Genomic DNA, 17,703 nt, shown 5'->3' with positions numbered 1-17,703 from the left:
CCCAGCCCCGGCCAGAAACCACAAAAAAATACATATATATATGGCACTCAGAGAAAAGTGTAAAGGGTGGTAAAGTTTGAGGTAAGAACACAAGATAACTGTGAATGCCACCACCACAATCCATATCCCTGAGGCCAATAATGGCTTAATGAAATTTGGGTTGAAATTTTATTTCCATCTACATTTTAAAAGTTTTGCTTATACAAAGACTTCACTTTATTATTTTTGGGGGGCTGGCAGACAGAGTCTTACAGAGTAGAGTGCTGTGGCATCATAGCTCACAGCAACCTCAAACTGTTGGGCTCAAGCAATCCTCTTGCCTCAGCCTCCCAAGAAGCTGGAACTATAGGCGCCCTCCACAACACCCAGTTATTTTTAGAGATGGGGGTCTTGCTCTTGCTGAGGCTGGTCTCGAACTCGTGAGCTCAGGCGAACCACTCACTTTGGCCTCCCAGAGTGGAGCCACAGCACCTGGCCCCAAATTTTCGTTTTAAATAAAAAGAAGTTCTCATGAACAGATTCCCCAAAGAGCCTTATCAAACACACACAGAGGCAAAAACCCACGGCCATGGGTGCCTGACTCCCAGCAGGTGACAGGGTCACACCCACCCCGTGACTGGTGCAGCTGCCCCTGTCCACACCCAGCGTGCGTCACCTCTGTGCCTCTCACAGAGAAGGAAAGGGGACGGCACCATCAGTGTTCAGGGGACGGGCTAAGAATACAAATTCCATCCTGCACCGTTCCAAACTACCTTCCCACCACCAGACATTATCAAGGAATTAACTGCTCAGACCCACAGGTGAGGTCATTTAATGACAACACGCCACAAGTACCAAAAAACTGAGAATGATGGAGTGAATGTAGCCGTCTCGTTTGAGGCCTGGACCACCGAAGCAACTATTTTTGAAACATGTTAGACTAAGATCAAAAACAATACTGCTGAAATTGTCACAGACCCCAGAAAATTCTCTACCTCTTTGAGGGGCCAAATCAATATGTTTATTACAATGATTAAGTTGTGACACTTGGAACAAACTGGTGGCATTACCCTGCTCTTTGTCATGACAACTCATTCTTCCAGATGTAACTCAGTCGGTGAGAAATTATTTTCATCTTAAATGTTTCTCAATAATCCACTACTGGTGCTTTTTGAAATAAGTCTCTGAACCTGCAGACATCCTGCGCCGCTGTGCAAATTCACCAATGCTGGAGGGACACCGTCAGGGAAAAAGGTTTTCAGTTGTACTTGTCTAAAGCTGTAAAGAGAGCTTCCGCCAGCAAGGGGAGCCGTTGCGCCAGCCTGAAGGCTGCTCAGCCACAGGCCGCAGGGCTCCACTTGCCCACAACTCCCTTTCCTCCTCCTGTAAGGTACTCACTTACTCAGAAAATGGGATGCGAAGTAGATTAATTAGAATAACAACATATATAACAGCACTACAAATACACACCTTTTTACACAATTACTGTTAATAATTTGAAGATGTTTATTGCATTTTATTTTTGGTGGGAAAAAAACATAACATACATTTATTTAGCACAACCTTGTGAAATACACAGAGTGTAACTGGGTAAGAAGCACTTTTTCTGTCCCTGGTCCATTTTCTGAGGACGGAATCATGACCTGCTCCCACTGTGATCGTTCCTGCAAGAGTCGACACCAAGTTTAATTTTCTCCTCTCAGTATAGGCAGCAATTCACCGTTTTCTTTCAATTCCTAAAAATAAAAGATAACAATATGTATAAGCATATATATTTATATAATTTTAAAAATGAAAACATCTAAATAATCACAGCATGTATTTTTATCTAGAACCAAAAGAAATACCTATTGGATTTAAACTCTTCCAAAACTTTCAAACTGCATATTATTCCAGAAAGGCTGCAAGTCCTATCCAATTACAAAATTAAAAAGGTATTCTAAAACCAAACATGGCAACTAGAAGAAAACTAAATAAAGCCCCTCTTTAAACTTCAGCAATAAATAAGAAAAATAAATCAAGTGATCTGCAAAGCTGAAGAACCAAGCAAGGCAATGTTGAAAGCCTCCTCTAGCCAGGGGCTCACCCCATCCCGCTCCTCCACTCCGGAGAGGAAAGAGGCTTCGCTATTTCAGCCTGACCTGGAAATCCATCTGTCTCAGGAGAAGCTATAGTACCCGTAAAATGTAAAGGTCAGAAACCATTAAAAAGACGTAATAATTCAGCAGCAGAGATAGGGCATCACAAGAGCCCCCGTTACGTTAACACACGCTGTGGACGGGCGCTGCACTCTCTGTGCCTGTTTTTCATTTTAAAATCTGAAGTACAGACATCAAGTTTGAAATGTGAGAATAAATGATAAATCAGGTTTTCTAGTTGAACATTGTACATTTCAGATCATCACTATGCAGCATAGACGCCAATCAATAATGATCAATTAAAACCCACACAACCTTCTCTCTAGATTCAACTCAAACAGGACTGAGTCTGTCACACAAAGTCCAGATGCCTTCAGGTACATCTAGGGATCATCTAGGGATCGTCTTCGCTTATTTAACAAGCAGACATCCTGCTGCACCGAGGGATCGAGCAGGACTTTTCCCAGCACGTAATTCAGAAGGCAGCCGGCACTCAGACCTTGGGCTCAGTAGCTTTCTAGCTGAGGGAGAGGACAGGCCTTGGTGGATCGCCGCTCTGGGCTGCCGGGCACACTGTGAGTGCTGCCAACAAGCAGTTCTCAGCGTCGTCTCTGCTGCTAACACGAGCCAGCAGCTGAAACAGCAACCTGAGCTGACTCCCCCAGACCTCTCTCAACCAGGTCAGTCCAGACTGTAGGAGCCGCACTGAATTGTCTGCTCTTGAGCATGATTAACTTGTGAGTGTATTAGGAGCTGTTTTCTCAGGACACCAGACTGACCAAGTCACTGGGTTACTGAGTAATTCATTACTTTCTTCAGTCATTCATTCCACAAAAACAGTACTCACTGCTCCAGCAGAGGCCAGCCACCCAGAACGTGCGATAACTGGACTGAAGGAGGAACTGCCCCACACGGAAACAGAGCAAGGTGGCAACACAAGAGCCATTCCCGTGTATTTCCTCAAGGAAAAATGTTAACACTATCTGAAATTCCGAATGTGTGTTCTTAGCAGGTGAAAATAAGTCATGTAACACCCTGTATAACCTAAAAAGAAGTTATTTACATAGCTGATCTTTAGAATTAAATGAGATTTATTGATTGTATTTTCCCAAGAATTACATATGGTATAAAACAGACTGGAGAGTATTTGGGGTTTCCGTATTCTTTGTGTTTTACAAAAATAAGAGGTGTGCGAGGGGTGGGGGATGAGAGAGAGGAGAAGGGGAGAGAACAAATGCGAGCTAGTGGTGTTGCTTCAGGGTTATTAAAAAGCTACTGTTAAGAGTTTTTTTCTTCCAGAAATGAGACTTTTCCTCAGAAAAAAAATGCCTTGCTGGCTCAAGAAGCGTGGAATGCAACCCCAGAACTCCGCAGGAGCACGGGCTGCACAGAGCAGCCCCGTCAGCGGCCCCTGCAGCCCAGCTCAAGCTGTCTCTGTAAAGCACGCGGGTACAAAGGGGTAATGCCACTTCAGGGTTAGGTCAGAGTTCCTGCACTTTACAACCACATACTTCTTATTTTCTACTTTGAAACATCAGAAGTCTGATCTCAGAGGAAATTCTCCAACAGAGGAGGCAAGAGGGAGGCCCCCAGGCAGTCTCCCAGCCTTGGGTTCGGAGCAGCCACCACAGCCCACCTTCTGTGGCAGTTTCGTCAACACCCCTACTCAGCCCCTCTTCCCTACTCACCCTCCTACCAGCTTCCTTAACACCACAATGCCCTGGCGGGGTCTGGGGAGTGCTAGAGGCTGTGGGGTGTAAGGCCACAGCTCGCACTTGCTGTCCGGGGCTAACTGGCCTGCTATGAAGCTCCCGGGTGCCAGCAGACATTAAATGTAAGGAAAGTCATGTCCACCTGAAACTCCATAGGAGTTCACCTAAAGCAAATAAAAGACGTGCTTTCCGGTCTTTTATTCTACGACCATTTACTGAGCTCCTGGAATACACAGAGCACCAGGAAGGAGGCTCAGGTGTCTGAGAAACCATAGCTTTCCTGACCCGCTCTCAGTCTACTAGTTAGCAGACTTTTGGGCACCTGAAAACCAAAGAGGAACTTGCATTTTCTTTCAGGAGATGGAGGGCAGCGACCCTCAGCCTCTGTGTCCAGCCAGGCTGGGCAGCCCTGGGCCATAGGCCTCCTGCTCCCCACATCTCCATGTACCCAAGGACACATGAGTAAGGTGAGAGAAAATAATTACAATATAACTTCAGGAACAGGAGCAAACATTTCTGGCTAAACAAATCGGTAAATAATTCACAGACAATTTAAATTGAAGGGCCTTAAAGGATATAAAACAGACTTAAACATGGAATAAACAAGGAAATCCAAAGCTAAGGAAACAGGGAAGAGATACCGAAAGCCAGGAAACATGGAGGAAAGCTGAGCAGGACTGAGTTCCGTGCGAGAGAAACTATGAAAGCCCAGTTATAGCCGGGACCGTGCTTGGCAGCGCGCTGGGAGCTAACAGAGGGACGAAGATGCCATGGACAGGGAGGAGGGGGTACAAACAGCCTCACGTAACAGGAACAGTGAGAGCCACAGACGTCAGACACACAGAGTCCCTGACACTGGCCTAGAGGTGACAGACCATGAGGCTGGAGAGGAGGGAAGGACAACCCCAACCCTTCCACTCAGTATGAAACCACAACTTGTGAACAGTCCCAACCATTCCATTCCTTAAGCTGGCAGAGGGACTGACCTTACCTTAACAATATCCAATCCTCCAACAAGCTCCCCTTTCACATACAGCTGGGGATATGTCGGCCAGTTTGAGAAAGTTTTCAATCCTTGCCGAACCTAAAGAAATAACAGGAACACTGAAACCTTTCTATCAGACCTTTGTGAGGAAAGACAAGACAACGGATGAAATGTAAAATAGAACTCACTTCTTCATCCTCCAATATATCAAACGTTTCATATTCGACCCTGCAAAAAGAAGGAAACACTTTAGCAGAAATAAAGTGTTAAACAAAAACTGTAAAATCTCTATATTTGGTGTTTCTAAAATAGTCAAGAAAAGTAAATAAACTATTTCACTGCTAACATAGACCAATGAAAATGATTTTACTTGTGAATCTGTCTGGCACTACACAGAGTAAGTCATCCCAAGATAGAACTTTATATGGACAATAATTGGGTCAGACCAGGGATCAGCAAACTTTTTCGTAAAGGGTAGATAGTAAATACTTAGTCTTTGCAGCTCAGACGCCTCTGCTGCGAGTGCTTAGCTCTGCTGTGTAGCAAAAAAGCAGCCACAGACCGTGTAGAAACAAAGGGACATGGCCGAGTTCCGACACAACTTTATTTACTGAGTTAGGCAGCTGGCTGCAACTTGCCGACCTTGGGTCAGACCCACATCCCCAGCCACATGAGCCTGTCGTTTCCCGGTACCGACCCCACCCGGGCTGCTGCTCCCTGAGCAAGTGGAGGAGCAGCACCCATGGACAGAGGACAGAGGCTTCCCAGCCAAGGTGCTGACCCACTGCCTGATCCCTTTGCCTGAGGGAGACATGCTTCCCATGCCTAAGTAAACTCACTTCAGAGCACATGCTGCTAATACATGTCAGACCGTAAGGAAGCTGTGCGGCTTCCTGCAGCACGGTGGACAGTGCTTGTACAGAGAAGGAGACATCAGCGCACAGAAACTCAGCTGTTTCTGCCCAGAAGGATCTCACTGTTGGGCAGCCAGGGTATCAGCCTGAACCCTCACAGGGAACTGCAGGGACAGGCGGAGCTCCCAAATCAGGACAAAGAAAATGCTGCATGTAAAAAACTAGACTTTCCATAAAACTGAAACCATTCTAGGGAAATCTTGTTGAAAAGATTGAAATCTTGAAAATTGGTAAGTTCCCAATTAAACTGTCTATGTGGGAAAATTACAGACGACAGGACAAATCAGGAACAATTGTCAGAAGAATGCTGCAAGAAGAATAAAAAAAGAAGACCCAATGTAAGTCTTTATTCAAGTTGAGCTAAAAGAGGCAGCTCTCCTACCCACTATGACTAGAATGAGTTCTGGAACTATTTACAAAACATCTAGGACATGCTGGGCCAGCTATATGCAGGGACGTGGAGTCCTAACAGCCAATACTCAGTTATTCGTAAAGGTCGCCTTTCACATCTCAACATACGCCTGGTTTTCAGTCCCTCACTGCACGTGTACATTGGGTATGAAAAAAAAATTAAGAAAGGAGGAGCAAAAACAAAAAGCCACTTTCTCCACACGCTTAGGACTCCCAGTAAGATCATGGTCTGCTCCAGTTACAAGGCGCTCAGACCACACACCCACAGCGGTAAAAGTAAAGTTCAGTGGACACTGGGCCGGGCATGGTGGCTCATGCCTGTAATCCCAGCGCTCTGTGAGGCCAAGGCAGAAGGATCACTTGAGCTCCGGGGTTCAACACCAGCCTGGGCAAGAGAGACCTCATCTCTATAGAAAAAAAAAAAAAAAAAAACAGAAAAATTTAATTTAGCCCATGTAGCAGTGGGCACCTGTATTCCAAGCTACTAGGGAGGCTGAGGCAGGAGGATCTCTTGAGCCAACGAGTTGGATATTATGATGCTGCAGAGAACTCAAGGTCCCTGGCAGCCTTGCCCACGGCTAAGCAGATGGTTTTGAATGAGTCTGGAGGTGGGAGGTCATTATCTCTCAAAGAAGCCCCTGATCCAGAAAAAGGAGAACTTTCAGTGCAATGGAGACCAGACAGACATGGGACGGAAGCCAAGTGCCAAGCTAGATACATTCCACTGAAGACGCCAGCCCAGGTCAAGTCAGCGTGTCAGCTCCGAAGACACCTATGCCAACCAGTGAAGAATCTCCTGTTTCCTTTTATATCCCTGTAGCTGCAATCAGCATGTGCTGCTTATGTGACTCAGTTCAGCCCAAGAATTGCGAAATATGTTGCAGAGCATCTTCCCTGGAGCTTCATGGGGTTGGCTTATCCATTTAAAGTTACGGTTAGAATATATATTATAATTTTTAAGAGAAGCAATCATGAAATAAGAAATAATCAAAAACATTTGGCAGATCCTACGGATTGTGTCCTAATAGTCCCAAATAACCCTAAAACCAACCAGGCTGCTCTTACCTGGCAGCTTCCCCACCGAGCAGACCATAGTAAGAGCGCTGTGATCTAACTTGTCTACTCACAGGCCCAGGTCATGGGCCTTATCATGTGCCCAACAGTTTCATGTATTATACAGAAACTAAAAAGTTTTTAAAAATTTAAAAACAACCTGTAATATATTCTTCCTGATATCTTCAAGCATGATGAGAAAGTTATTAACTTTACTCTGGAAAAGTAGGCAACTAGTTATTTCCAAAGTTACCTAAGAACCAATGTTATTAATAGGTTGACACTGGCCAGAAATTTCTATTTTGGTCTGACTTAGGGCATTCATAAAACATTCTAGGAAAAATATATGAATAAATACAGACAGACATTACAGCTGAAAAGCACCAGGGACAGAACTGAAAAGTTAGGATTTCTTTAAATACTCCATTTGCAAACAAGATCTACATACCCAGTAGTATTTAATATTTCCAGAATTTGTTTGCTGAATCCACATTTTGCTTCCTAAATTTAAAAAAAAAATTTACCAAGATTATACTTTTCATGTGACCCAGGTAGCACTTGTAGCCGATGCTCTATCAGCCAGCACAGCCCCTGCCCAGCATGGCCTCCACATGCAGGAAGCTCTGAGGGCATCCTCACACCCCCTTTTCCTTCAAGTACTAACCCACCAAGACCTCAGCCCAGATGTGTAACCCAATGGCTGCCTCTGGTTTGTGATGACCTGGATGGGGAGGGTCTTTCCACTCATTATTTTTGTAGCTGAAAGTTCCTCTAAATCAAACCTGAGAGTTCATGCATTCTTAATTTCACTCACACAAAATTATTTTCACTCACTTAACCTCTTGCAGTGAACTTGATAATCATTTTCCTGTTCAAAGTCAACTGGACTTTTACTCCCATTTAAAAAAAAATTATTTTTATAGAGCACCAAACTTTTCTGAGGTTATAGAAATCTTAAGCTTTCATCTCATGCCACAGAAACCCAAACCCCAGCAACCTCCCGGGGAGGGTGTGGCCGGCACAAGCACTCAGCAGCTCTGACACGGGCACTGCCGGTCCCAAAAGAGGCGGAAAAAAACAGTTACTTTATCACGACTGGAAATTATTATTTTATTTTGAGAATAAAATTCTGTTTTAAGCAATCATCAAGAAAAAATGTTACTTTATTATTACTGGAAATTATTATCTTCCTCTCTTCTCTTAATACATACATCAGACCAGTCAAAGATTCTGGGTCCTAACCTAGTGATCCTACCATGCTCGACTTTATATTAACATTTTCTTTGTTACTATTACTCTCATCATACAGATTATACTAAATAATTCATTTCATTTTTATACTATTATACTAGCTTTCAAGTTATGGCAACCTGATTCTCAAAACAGCCCCATGGGGTACTATGGCGTCCGTGGAGAGTGATGGAAAGTGCAGCTCTTACTTGAGTCTCCTGCCCCACGCATCCTGGTTAACACGCGGGGCAGCTGCTTTACTCCAGCAGCCTTACCCTCATCTGTCAGAGTTAGTTTGCTTATCTCTAAAACAGGCCAAACTCAGTTCAAATGTACCCACTTCAATGACTGGTTGAGAATTAAGTTAACAGAGGTTCAATTCCTGGGAAGACTGGAAAACACAATACAAATGCACATGGCTGGTTTTTAGAAATTACTGTTCTAACCCCAATCTGAAAGACAATCAGTTTTGCACAAACTATCAGTGGACATGATCTATCAAACCTAATACTCAAAATGAATGTACACCTGGCATATACTTACTTTCACCAGAAGTACTACAAGACCCACCAGTTACAATGAGAACTGCCCACTGGTTTACTCATTCATCAAACAGCAGAGCACACACAGCCAGAGCCAGTGCTCCCGTTTCCCCTGTCAGTGAAGGATCAATCAGCACTAGAGGAGGCTCGAGGGACCCACAGACAGCACAATCAGGCCCCTGCATCCAGGAAGTTCAACAACCTAAGCTGCATAAAGCCGCAGTCCACAAACTCAAAACAAAGGGTAATGAAATTGCAACCAATGGAACCAGCAAAGTGTTAACAGTGTTGACCATGTTAGTTTGTTCCTTACTTCATTTGTTCCCTGACAAAGTTTGGCAGCAGAAAGAAATGCACCCCACTGAGATGTTGATGATAAAGTCAAGCAAAATGTAGATTACTTTGTTTGATCTCCATAAGTACCAATTAAGGCCTGGATAACTTCCTGATACCACTACAGCCTCATTAGCTAACGCTAGGAAAAAAAGATTTAACTGTCCCCTTGTTGCAGATGTTAACATCAAAAGAAATTACAAATAAAACCATTTTTGAGTTCTTTACCTGTTTGTTTCCTTTCATAAAGAGCATCACAGAAGCTTTATTTGTCAGCACTTTAAGCCTAAAGAGAGAAAATTGATATAAAATGGCTCAGCTCAATTATTAAACACCACTTTTGCTTCGCTTCATGAGTAACGTGCATATTTGAGGGATAGCAGGATGGTAGTTCACAGCTTTGAGTGGTGCTAAACAAGCAAACGCCCTGACATTTTCCTTTACTTCATTCTCTCCCTAAGCCACTGTAAAACACAATATGGCTTTTAAGGCAACGAATGTTCCTTCAAGTTGCAATTTAAGCCCATCAACTCACAGTACTAAAAAAATAGTAATAACCAACTCAGGAAGGAGTTGTTCAATGAGGGGTGTCTGTGTTGAACCCATCCAAACTTGACGCTGCTCACCACTCTACACTGCTACGGGACAGCCCACAGGTCAGGCCTGGGAGGTGAAGATGTTCAGCTAACCAAGATCAAATGTTCTCATCTTGGGGCGGCACCTGTGGCTCAGTGAGCAGGGCGCCAGCCCCATATACCAAGGGTGGCGGGTTCAAACCCAGCCCCGGCCAAACTGCAACAAAAAAATAGCCGGGCGTTGTGGCGGGCGCCTGTAGTCCCAGCTACTCGGGAGGCTGAGGCAAGAGAATCGCTTAAGCCCAAGAGTTAGAGGTTGCTGTGAGCCGTGTGACATCATGGCACTCTACCGAGGGCGGTAAAGTGAAACTGTCTCTACCAAAAAAAAAAAAAAAAAAATGTTCTCATCTTAACTTCGCATTTAATATTTTATACAATCTTTCAAATATCGTAATAGAATTTGCCTCAGAAATTTTAATTATCTGAACATAGTTGTAAGTTTAGTCACAAATCTCAGGAAAAGTCCCTCGAGTACCTCAGCCCCCTGGGGTCATGCGTCATGTCCTCAGGGCAGCAGTACTAAAGATGATTCACGACCCAAAACCTCCTTTTGGAATAAAAGCTGCCACCAATGAAACACTGCCAGCCGTACAGGACTCCCTCGTTCCCAGAGAAACAGCAAGAGGCCCAGGGAGGGTACTAACCCAGTGGACTCAGCCAGTGACCCCAGCCTCCTGCATCGCTAGCTCTGTACTGGCAAGAGAGATGTCACCTCCCGCAATCTGCTCACTGGGACCTCTTTAAACCATTACTCAGAAACATGCTGTCTTCTGCTGTCTACACAATCCCGCCCTCGATGCGGGGCAGTCCAGGAGACTGAGAAGCAGCACACTGGCCAAACAGGTCTGCGGAGGTGGGCCCTACACAGCAGCAGGCTGCAGTCAGCAGAGACCAGCAAGGAAAGCGCGGGAAAGTACAGCTGTCCCTGGAAGCCGCACAACCTCCCGTGACAAGGGCACCAGCAGGGTGCAGCCAAAAGCCCCACTGAGGACGCCCGGGATCAGCAAAGGCGAGGAGCACCACACCCATGAGAAAGGCAGGAAGAGGGCAGCCGCGTGAGGAAAGGCGGCTCGCAGAGGGCAGCCTGACGCACTGACCGGCTAAATGAGCAGTTTATTATCATACACATTTAAAAACTCTCAGAGTATTAAATGGCAAGAAAATTACAAAAAGAAGGTTTATCTTACAAACATGAGCCCTAACTATAAATGGCTGATGTACTGATAGATTTCTAAATGAATTCCTTTGAAACTTCTACATTAGTTCATGTTTATTACAATGGAAGCCCCTTTAAGTCACCCTACACACAAAAGTCCAAAAGCTGACTGAGATCATAAAACAAATACAGACTTTACAGCTCCAAAATACACTTGGATTCTAAGTTATCGCAGTTTAGAAAGGCAACGACAAGTGTCCAGCCTGTCAAAGGTGCACCGTGCACACACCAGCATCCCACACCCAACACCTGTGACACTGGGCACTCTGCCAGGGGACAGCACTGGCAGCAGTCACGGAGGCTGCACAAGGGCCAAGTGTAAACCAATAAGCACCAGCAAGACAGCAGATCATGGCTCTGAAATGCAGAGAGGTAAGCAGAACTTGGTCATTCCAAAGGAACAATGACATTTCCCCCACATAAACACTAATTGGCACTAAAGCTTTCCAGCCTAACACAGACCTTTCCTAGCTTGACTGTGAACCAAATTATGAACCCTAGAAAACAAACACCAAATCCTCAATTTCTACATGAAAGAGAATACAAAAACTGAGGATTTAAAAATGTTTGAAATAATAGAGGAGACTAAAACTTTTAAAATCACTTACCTTTCCTCTAATTTGGGAGCTTTGGGACAAATCGTACCTAGTTCTTCAGATGCTTCTAGCTCCTGAAATAAACACATCTATCAGTTTAAGAAAAAAATTATTCTAACATACAATCTCCCTGATCATACCAGAACAGGTCACTGATAAATTATCTCATCGGAAATGCTGTGTATTTATTGCGGGTTCTCATTAACATAGATTCATAAGAAAGCTGATACTAGATTTATTATGAAACTTTAAAAAGTATGCTCTACGTGAAATTTCTTTACAAGATACAGACTTCCCAATTCTAACCTTAATTATATCAAGTCCTCCTATGAGCTCTCCGGAAACATAGAACTGAGGATAGGTAGGCCAGTTGGAGTAGGCTTTGAGCCCCTGCCGGACCTCTTCATCTGAGAGGATATCAAAACTGCTAAACTGGATATTATGTTTGTGAAGAATTTCCACCATCTGCTTGCTGAAACCTGATACAGAAAAAGAAAATAAAGAATTTAGCTTTTCTCACTCTCCAAACACATTCACATGATAAGTTAATTCAAAGTACATATAATCTATCGATAGAGAACATCTGTCTCCTATTTTGCCAGTGATTTAGCTGAATAGTATATATAGAGAAACTAAATTCCAATAGTCCCTTATTTGACCTTCAGCCATCACATGGTAACATATAATTAATAAAACTGTAAGTATAAAAAAAAAATGTAGTCATGTGCATTTATCAAAGTTCCTCTTCAAACTGAGGGACCTTTTTTGTTGAAAGAGAAACAAGAGGCAAAGCTAAAGCCCAGACACCTGCTCCATCCGTGCACCAAGGGAAACTGGAGGAGGCCCTGGGTGAACACCCTACAGCACCTCCTAGCCATCAGGAGGCTGACCTGGACACGCTGGGCAGTGCCTCTCAGCTCTCCTGCTGTGAAATCTATGAGAATCAACTGCCATCATTATTTTTAACTACTACTTGACTATTCTGTTCAGTTTCTATCGCCATTTTACGGCTTCCCGAGTACACACGTCAGAAGTTCTCAATCTTTACCATCTCTAAGGAGGATAAATTAAAATCAAGAAGGAATGTGTTCTCTTGTAGTGTAAAATGGGCGTAGCACAATGTACTTTAAAGCTTCTTCTCTGTAGTCATATATGAACTGCCAATAGAATGACCGTATTTTCTCCTATCATAACTTCACAGTTTCTTTTCTAAAACTATCTAGATTCCCTGAAGTAGGTAATGTGATTTCTTTCTTACTACAGAGTAGTGACAATTTTATGATCCATGATTTTATTACACTTTTGTGACACATCTTTATTCTGTACTTTTTTGACATCATCTTATTATGACATTAGTACTGAAGAGTAAGAGTGTGAACATCAGTCTTTAGTAAACTTATTAGTCTAGCCCGAAATAAAGGTATTTTTCTTTCCATAAGCTAATTCTTTTCCATTTTTTCCCAGCACTCCATACAACCCTGGTCTTCACACCTTATTCTTCTTTGTAAACATGCTGTAAGTCACTGGAAAATAACCTATTCTTCAGACTCAACATTCCTGTAAGATTTAACAACATAAGAAATTATTTTTAAATAAAGTCAAATCATAAAATTCAGTGTAAGATTAATTGCAAGATTAAGCTTTACCCAACATCACCCACAACACCTTTACTATTAAACACGGATCTACACTGAGCTACACACACCTCCCAGACCCGCAGTGCAGGCCGTGAAGCACCAGCATCTCCTCGCCCCGCATGTGAGCTACCTTCCTGCAGCTCAAGGGTTAAGTTCATGTACAGCCTGAAGTAAAACACTGATTCTGAAATTCTTGCATTCTTCTGGGAGTTCATTAGTAAACAGCTAACAGCTGATTGCTGATGGTTATTCTGTTGCCAATATATTAACTCATTTCTACTGTAACTGACTGAGAAAAAGCTTTATTTTAGCTTCAGGCAATTACATGCAGACTAAAAAGATTGACTGGTAGTGTTTCATTTTTAAGGGTTAAAATGGCAGAGTAGAAGTGTCATGCTTAAGCATAAAATAGTAAGAAGCCTTTATTCTACTAACAAAATATTTACATACTCTTTTAAAGAAAAATGCATGCATGCAATAAAAAGATTTAAAAGTAGAAAAATTGTGTTCAATAGCCACATAATCACCATTTCTATCCATAGTCATTTCTACTCGCAAGATGAATAACAAGCCTACCTGCCACATCTAATCACTATCTAACAATAGAACTCTAAAGAATACTTCTGAACCTGCTGGTTTTGTGTCTGATTTAAAAAGTAGAAACCTAATTAGATGACTCTCACTGCAGGAGAAATTTCTGTACTGTGGTTCAAATACCTTTTGCTTTGCTAAAAGCTTTGTTAACTGAAACAGTTATAAGAACTCCCAAGTAACTTAATTAAACTGCTTATGGGTTTAACATTCTGTTTAAAAAGATGTACATCTCAGTGCTTCTGGTAAGTCTTTCTAAAACTTAAGCACTTTCCGTCTTCATAAAGAGCACAGAACAGGGACAATCCAATCCACTGGCACCTGAGACCCCAGCCCCACATGGCAATGCTGCAGGTGGTTCACAAAGCAGAGGACGGATGGCGGGGACACGACCTATGACCTATGCAGGGGCTGAGCCAAGTCCAAGGAGGTATCAGGGCAACCCTGAAAATAGCTTTCAAGGTTTCCTGGATATAAAATTTAAATGTTATTCATGATTTTTCTGATTAATAGAAAGCAAGGTGGAGGCTAGCTAACTAAAAATCAGGCATAGCTAACTCCACCATAGGAGTTTACTGGTAGTAGGACAGTGTATTGAAGGCAGGGCTTTCAAGGTTATTCTGTGTCAAATAAGGAAAGAGCAGCTGCTGGAGATCATGAGGTTAGGGATGAGCACTGTTTTTATACCGGGAGCTTTGCCTACACTTCTCTAAAGTGCTCACAGAGGAACAGAAACAATTCCTCACTAAGCAGGCTCAGAAAGCAGCAGCAGAGGGTAAAGCCATCTATGTTCTCGTAGGGAAATAGTTTAAAGATGAAGATAGACTGTGTAGCGACACACAGAAAGGGGAAGACAGAATCAGAGCACAGTCAGTAGGGAAGAGGCTGGTCATGGCCACAGCGAAAACATTTTTCAATTAATCCTATGTAGGGATCTTATTAAAGAATAGCAACACCCTAAAATGATCTACTTGCCATATGTGATAGAAAGACAAGCTGCAGAAACCAAAATGTCAAGAAACAGAAACGCCTGTTAAAAATGTACTTAGAAAAATCATAAAGAATACAAGTACTTCAACAAAAAAATTGTTCAATTGTATGTATTTAAAATTTTTTAAATTCTCTAAGTGTTTTTTATTATTGAAATGTAACACCATGTTTTTCAGAATGCTCTGAAATGTTTTAAAGCTTTTTTATTCTTTTTTTTTTTTTTGAGATAGAGTCTCAAGCTATTGCTCTGGGTCGAGTGTTGTGACATCATCGCTCAGAGCAACCTTCAACTTTGACTCCAGTGATCCTCTTGCCTCAGTTTTTCTATTTTTAATAGAGATGGGGGTCTTGCTTTTTGCTCAGGCTGGACTCGAACTCATGGGCTCAAGCAATCCACCGGCCTCAGCCTCCCAGAGTGCCAGGATTACAGAAGTGAGTCATGCACTGGGCTAGCTTTTTTATCTTTATTATTTGTATAACTTCCAAATGCCACTCAGTTAACATAAAAATGTCTAGAAATACATCCTAAATTCAATTTAATGAAATAATAAGTGGAAAGTGATATTTCTAAGTTTACCTATAATTTACTGGAATAATTGTACATCATCTCCATTGGCTCCACCCAACACCACCAGGAGGAATTAAAAGAACAAGGAGGGTCCCAGACTTGTCCCCAGTCACTGGGCAGCAGAGGTGGGCCTAAAGTTCATGGGCTTGACTCTCAGTCTACCACACTTTCCAGCACACCCCTCTCCTCTCATGCCTGCACATTCCTTCCCAACATTCAATGTTTCCATCTGCCAACTTCATTAGGTTATCATCCAGAAAAGACTATGAGACTACTTCTATCCAATCCCAAAGCTAAGAATATTGTGTTGGTCTCACTGTAGGTTTGCCATGCCCCACCTATCATTTACGGGTTCACCCACATCCCATCTCACTGATGTGGTAAGTTCTCACTGTTAGCCTGCCGCATAAAATGCCAGACATGATTTTCACCAGATATGAGAAGGAGAACAGCAAACAGCTGCAACTCCACTGAGAACGAAAGAACACACACACAACAGAGCCTGTCCTTGGTCTCTAGTTCCTTAGCACAGACTAAGTTAGCTTTGCAACACGTAAATAGCAGCTACTACCTGACACACACATGCCAACAAGGCTATCTTTCAGGCAGTACTAACAGATAAGGGAATCATTTCTTTACCTTGTAAGAATTCATCGTGAAACTATTTTTAAAACTGGACTTTTTCATAACTTAGTATGTAATTTGATTACCCTATAGGGAAGAATTTAGAATTAAATTCTCATTAGTAGCTTGGCTATTTTTATAAAGTCGCACTGGACGTGCTGGAATCACATCAACAGCCTACTCAATGCTATCGCCACCTATCTGAATAAACTCCCTCCTGAGCAGGTGAAACAGTTACCTTTACAGTCTCAACAGCATCACCAAAAGGCATTAAGTGCTCAATTACACAACACAATAATGTTGTACTAGGCACAGTAAAAAGAAAACAACATAAACCCAATACCAGAGGGGTCAAATAACTCTAAAACCTACTTAACATAAAAAACCGTAGCATCTATGTGTACAGAAAATAAGTGTCCCCTCCAATACTAACAGCTATAGATTAGAAATCACAATAACGGTGACTAATGCAATTATTAGACACTGACAGACAATGAGGGAGTGGACACACAGATACTTAGAAAAGTCTGCAGATTTTCAAATTGCTGAATCTGAACTCTAACTGCTAATAGCAAAACTCTAACTAAACAGGCAAGAAGCCCATTAACAGAGAGAGCCACAGGGTCGTTAGAACCTGATCCCAACTGCCAGGAGACCTTGGGCAAGGCACCTTCCTACCTTTGGGTCTGGGTATAAAACAGACTCATTTTAAACTTCTAATAAACAGTACAAGACTCATATATAAGACAAAGATCTGAACTAAATGATTTCTAAGACCCCTTTTGGTTCCATCATTCTCTGAGTCTATGATACAAACTAATTCTTAAGACCTAATGAGACCCTATCCTTGGGAACTGTGACCGTGCAGACTCTGTACAGTGTATGAGCACAAGCACATGGTGCACGGCCCAGCTGGGAAGAAGCACGTCCATCTCAGCCGCACCCCGTCCCGGTGAAGCACCCACTTGGTTCGCGTTATCGGAAAGCCGCTTCTTACCACACCGTGGTTCCTGCGGAGTGCCCTTCATGAACAGCATGCAGGGCGCAGCGTGGGTCAACTTCTTCAGGCGGAGGCTGAGATCTTCTTTCACATGCTCGTTAGCACTGGGCGGGAAGGAAGCACTAGACCCGTGTCGCTGGACTTTCTTGGTCAACTCTGGGGCATGTGCACCATCTAATCGGTCGATTTTCTGAGAATTCTGAAGTTTAAAATGTCATTTAGAACATGTATGGCATTCTTTCATCATCTCTATATTTTAGGCCCCAATTTTTAAAAGAGCTAACACTATTATCGAAGAAGTGAAAAAAAATGTGATTACCAATTGCCTGCACTGCACCTCAATTTGAGAAATACATAAATCTTTGTTCTTTTCCTGGGAACATACTCGGGAAAGACTGTAACACCTCAAGGTCCCACCAGATCAGAGTCTAATCTAAAACAAAGAGGATTTCCTCTACACTCATGGGGTGAGTCTGTATCAAGTATAAATGAGGTATTCGGGGAGCTATGGCAACACCCAGAGCTCTGAAGCACAGGTCTGCACCCCCT

General features: G+C 42.9%; 1 protein-coding gene across 4 annotated transcripts in view; it reads right to left on the bottom strand.

Moving 5' to 3' along the window:
* Nucleotides 1-1,465: 1,465 nt before the first annotated feature.
* Nucleotides 1,466-17,703, bottom strand: part of GLRX3 (glutaredoxin 3) — a 162,007-nt gene continuing 145,769 nt past the window's right edge. For 3 of the 4 annotated variants that reach the window (XM_053584314.1, XM_053584316.1, XM_053584312.1), the window contains 8 exons: nucleotides 17,152-17,353; nucleotides 12,051-12,223; nucleotides 11,757-11,818; nucleotides 9,526-9,583; nucleotides 7,641-7,693; nucleotides 5,003-5,042; nucleotides 4,821-4,913; nucleotides 1,466-1,715 (listed from right to left, as the gene is read on the bottom strand). In XM_053584314.1, the coding sequence (XP_053440289.1) occupies nucleotides 1,665-1,715; nucleotides 4,821-4,913; nucleotides 5,003-5,042; nucleotides 7,641-7,693; nucleotides 9,526-9,583; nucleotides 11,757-11,818; nucleotides 12,051-12,223; nucleotides 17,152-17,353 (732 nt within the window). In that variant the 3' untranslated portion in view covers nucleotides 1,466-1,664. The remainder of the gene's footprint in view (nucleotides 1,716-4,820; nucleotides 4,914-5,002; nucleotides 5,043-7,640; nucleotides 7,694-9,525; nucleotides 9,584-11,756; nucleotides 11,819-12,050; nucleotides 12,224-17,151; nucleotides 17,354-17,703) is intronic. The other variant, XM_053584313.1, reaches the window with a different exon arrangement.

This window comes from Nycticebus coucang, chromosome 3 (genome assembly GCF_027406575.1).
Source record: "Nycticebus coucang isolate mNycCou1 chromosome 3, mNycCou1.pri, whole genome shotgun sequence".
Lineage (NCBI taxonomy): Eukaryota > Metazoa > Chordata > Mammalia > Primates > Lorisidae > Nycticebus > Nycticebus coucang.
Note: the sequence above shows the minus strand (reverse complement) of the source record. Positions and strands in the feature narration are given on the sequence as shown.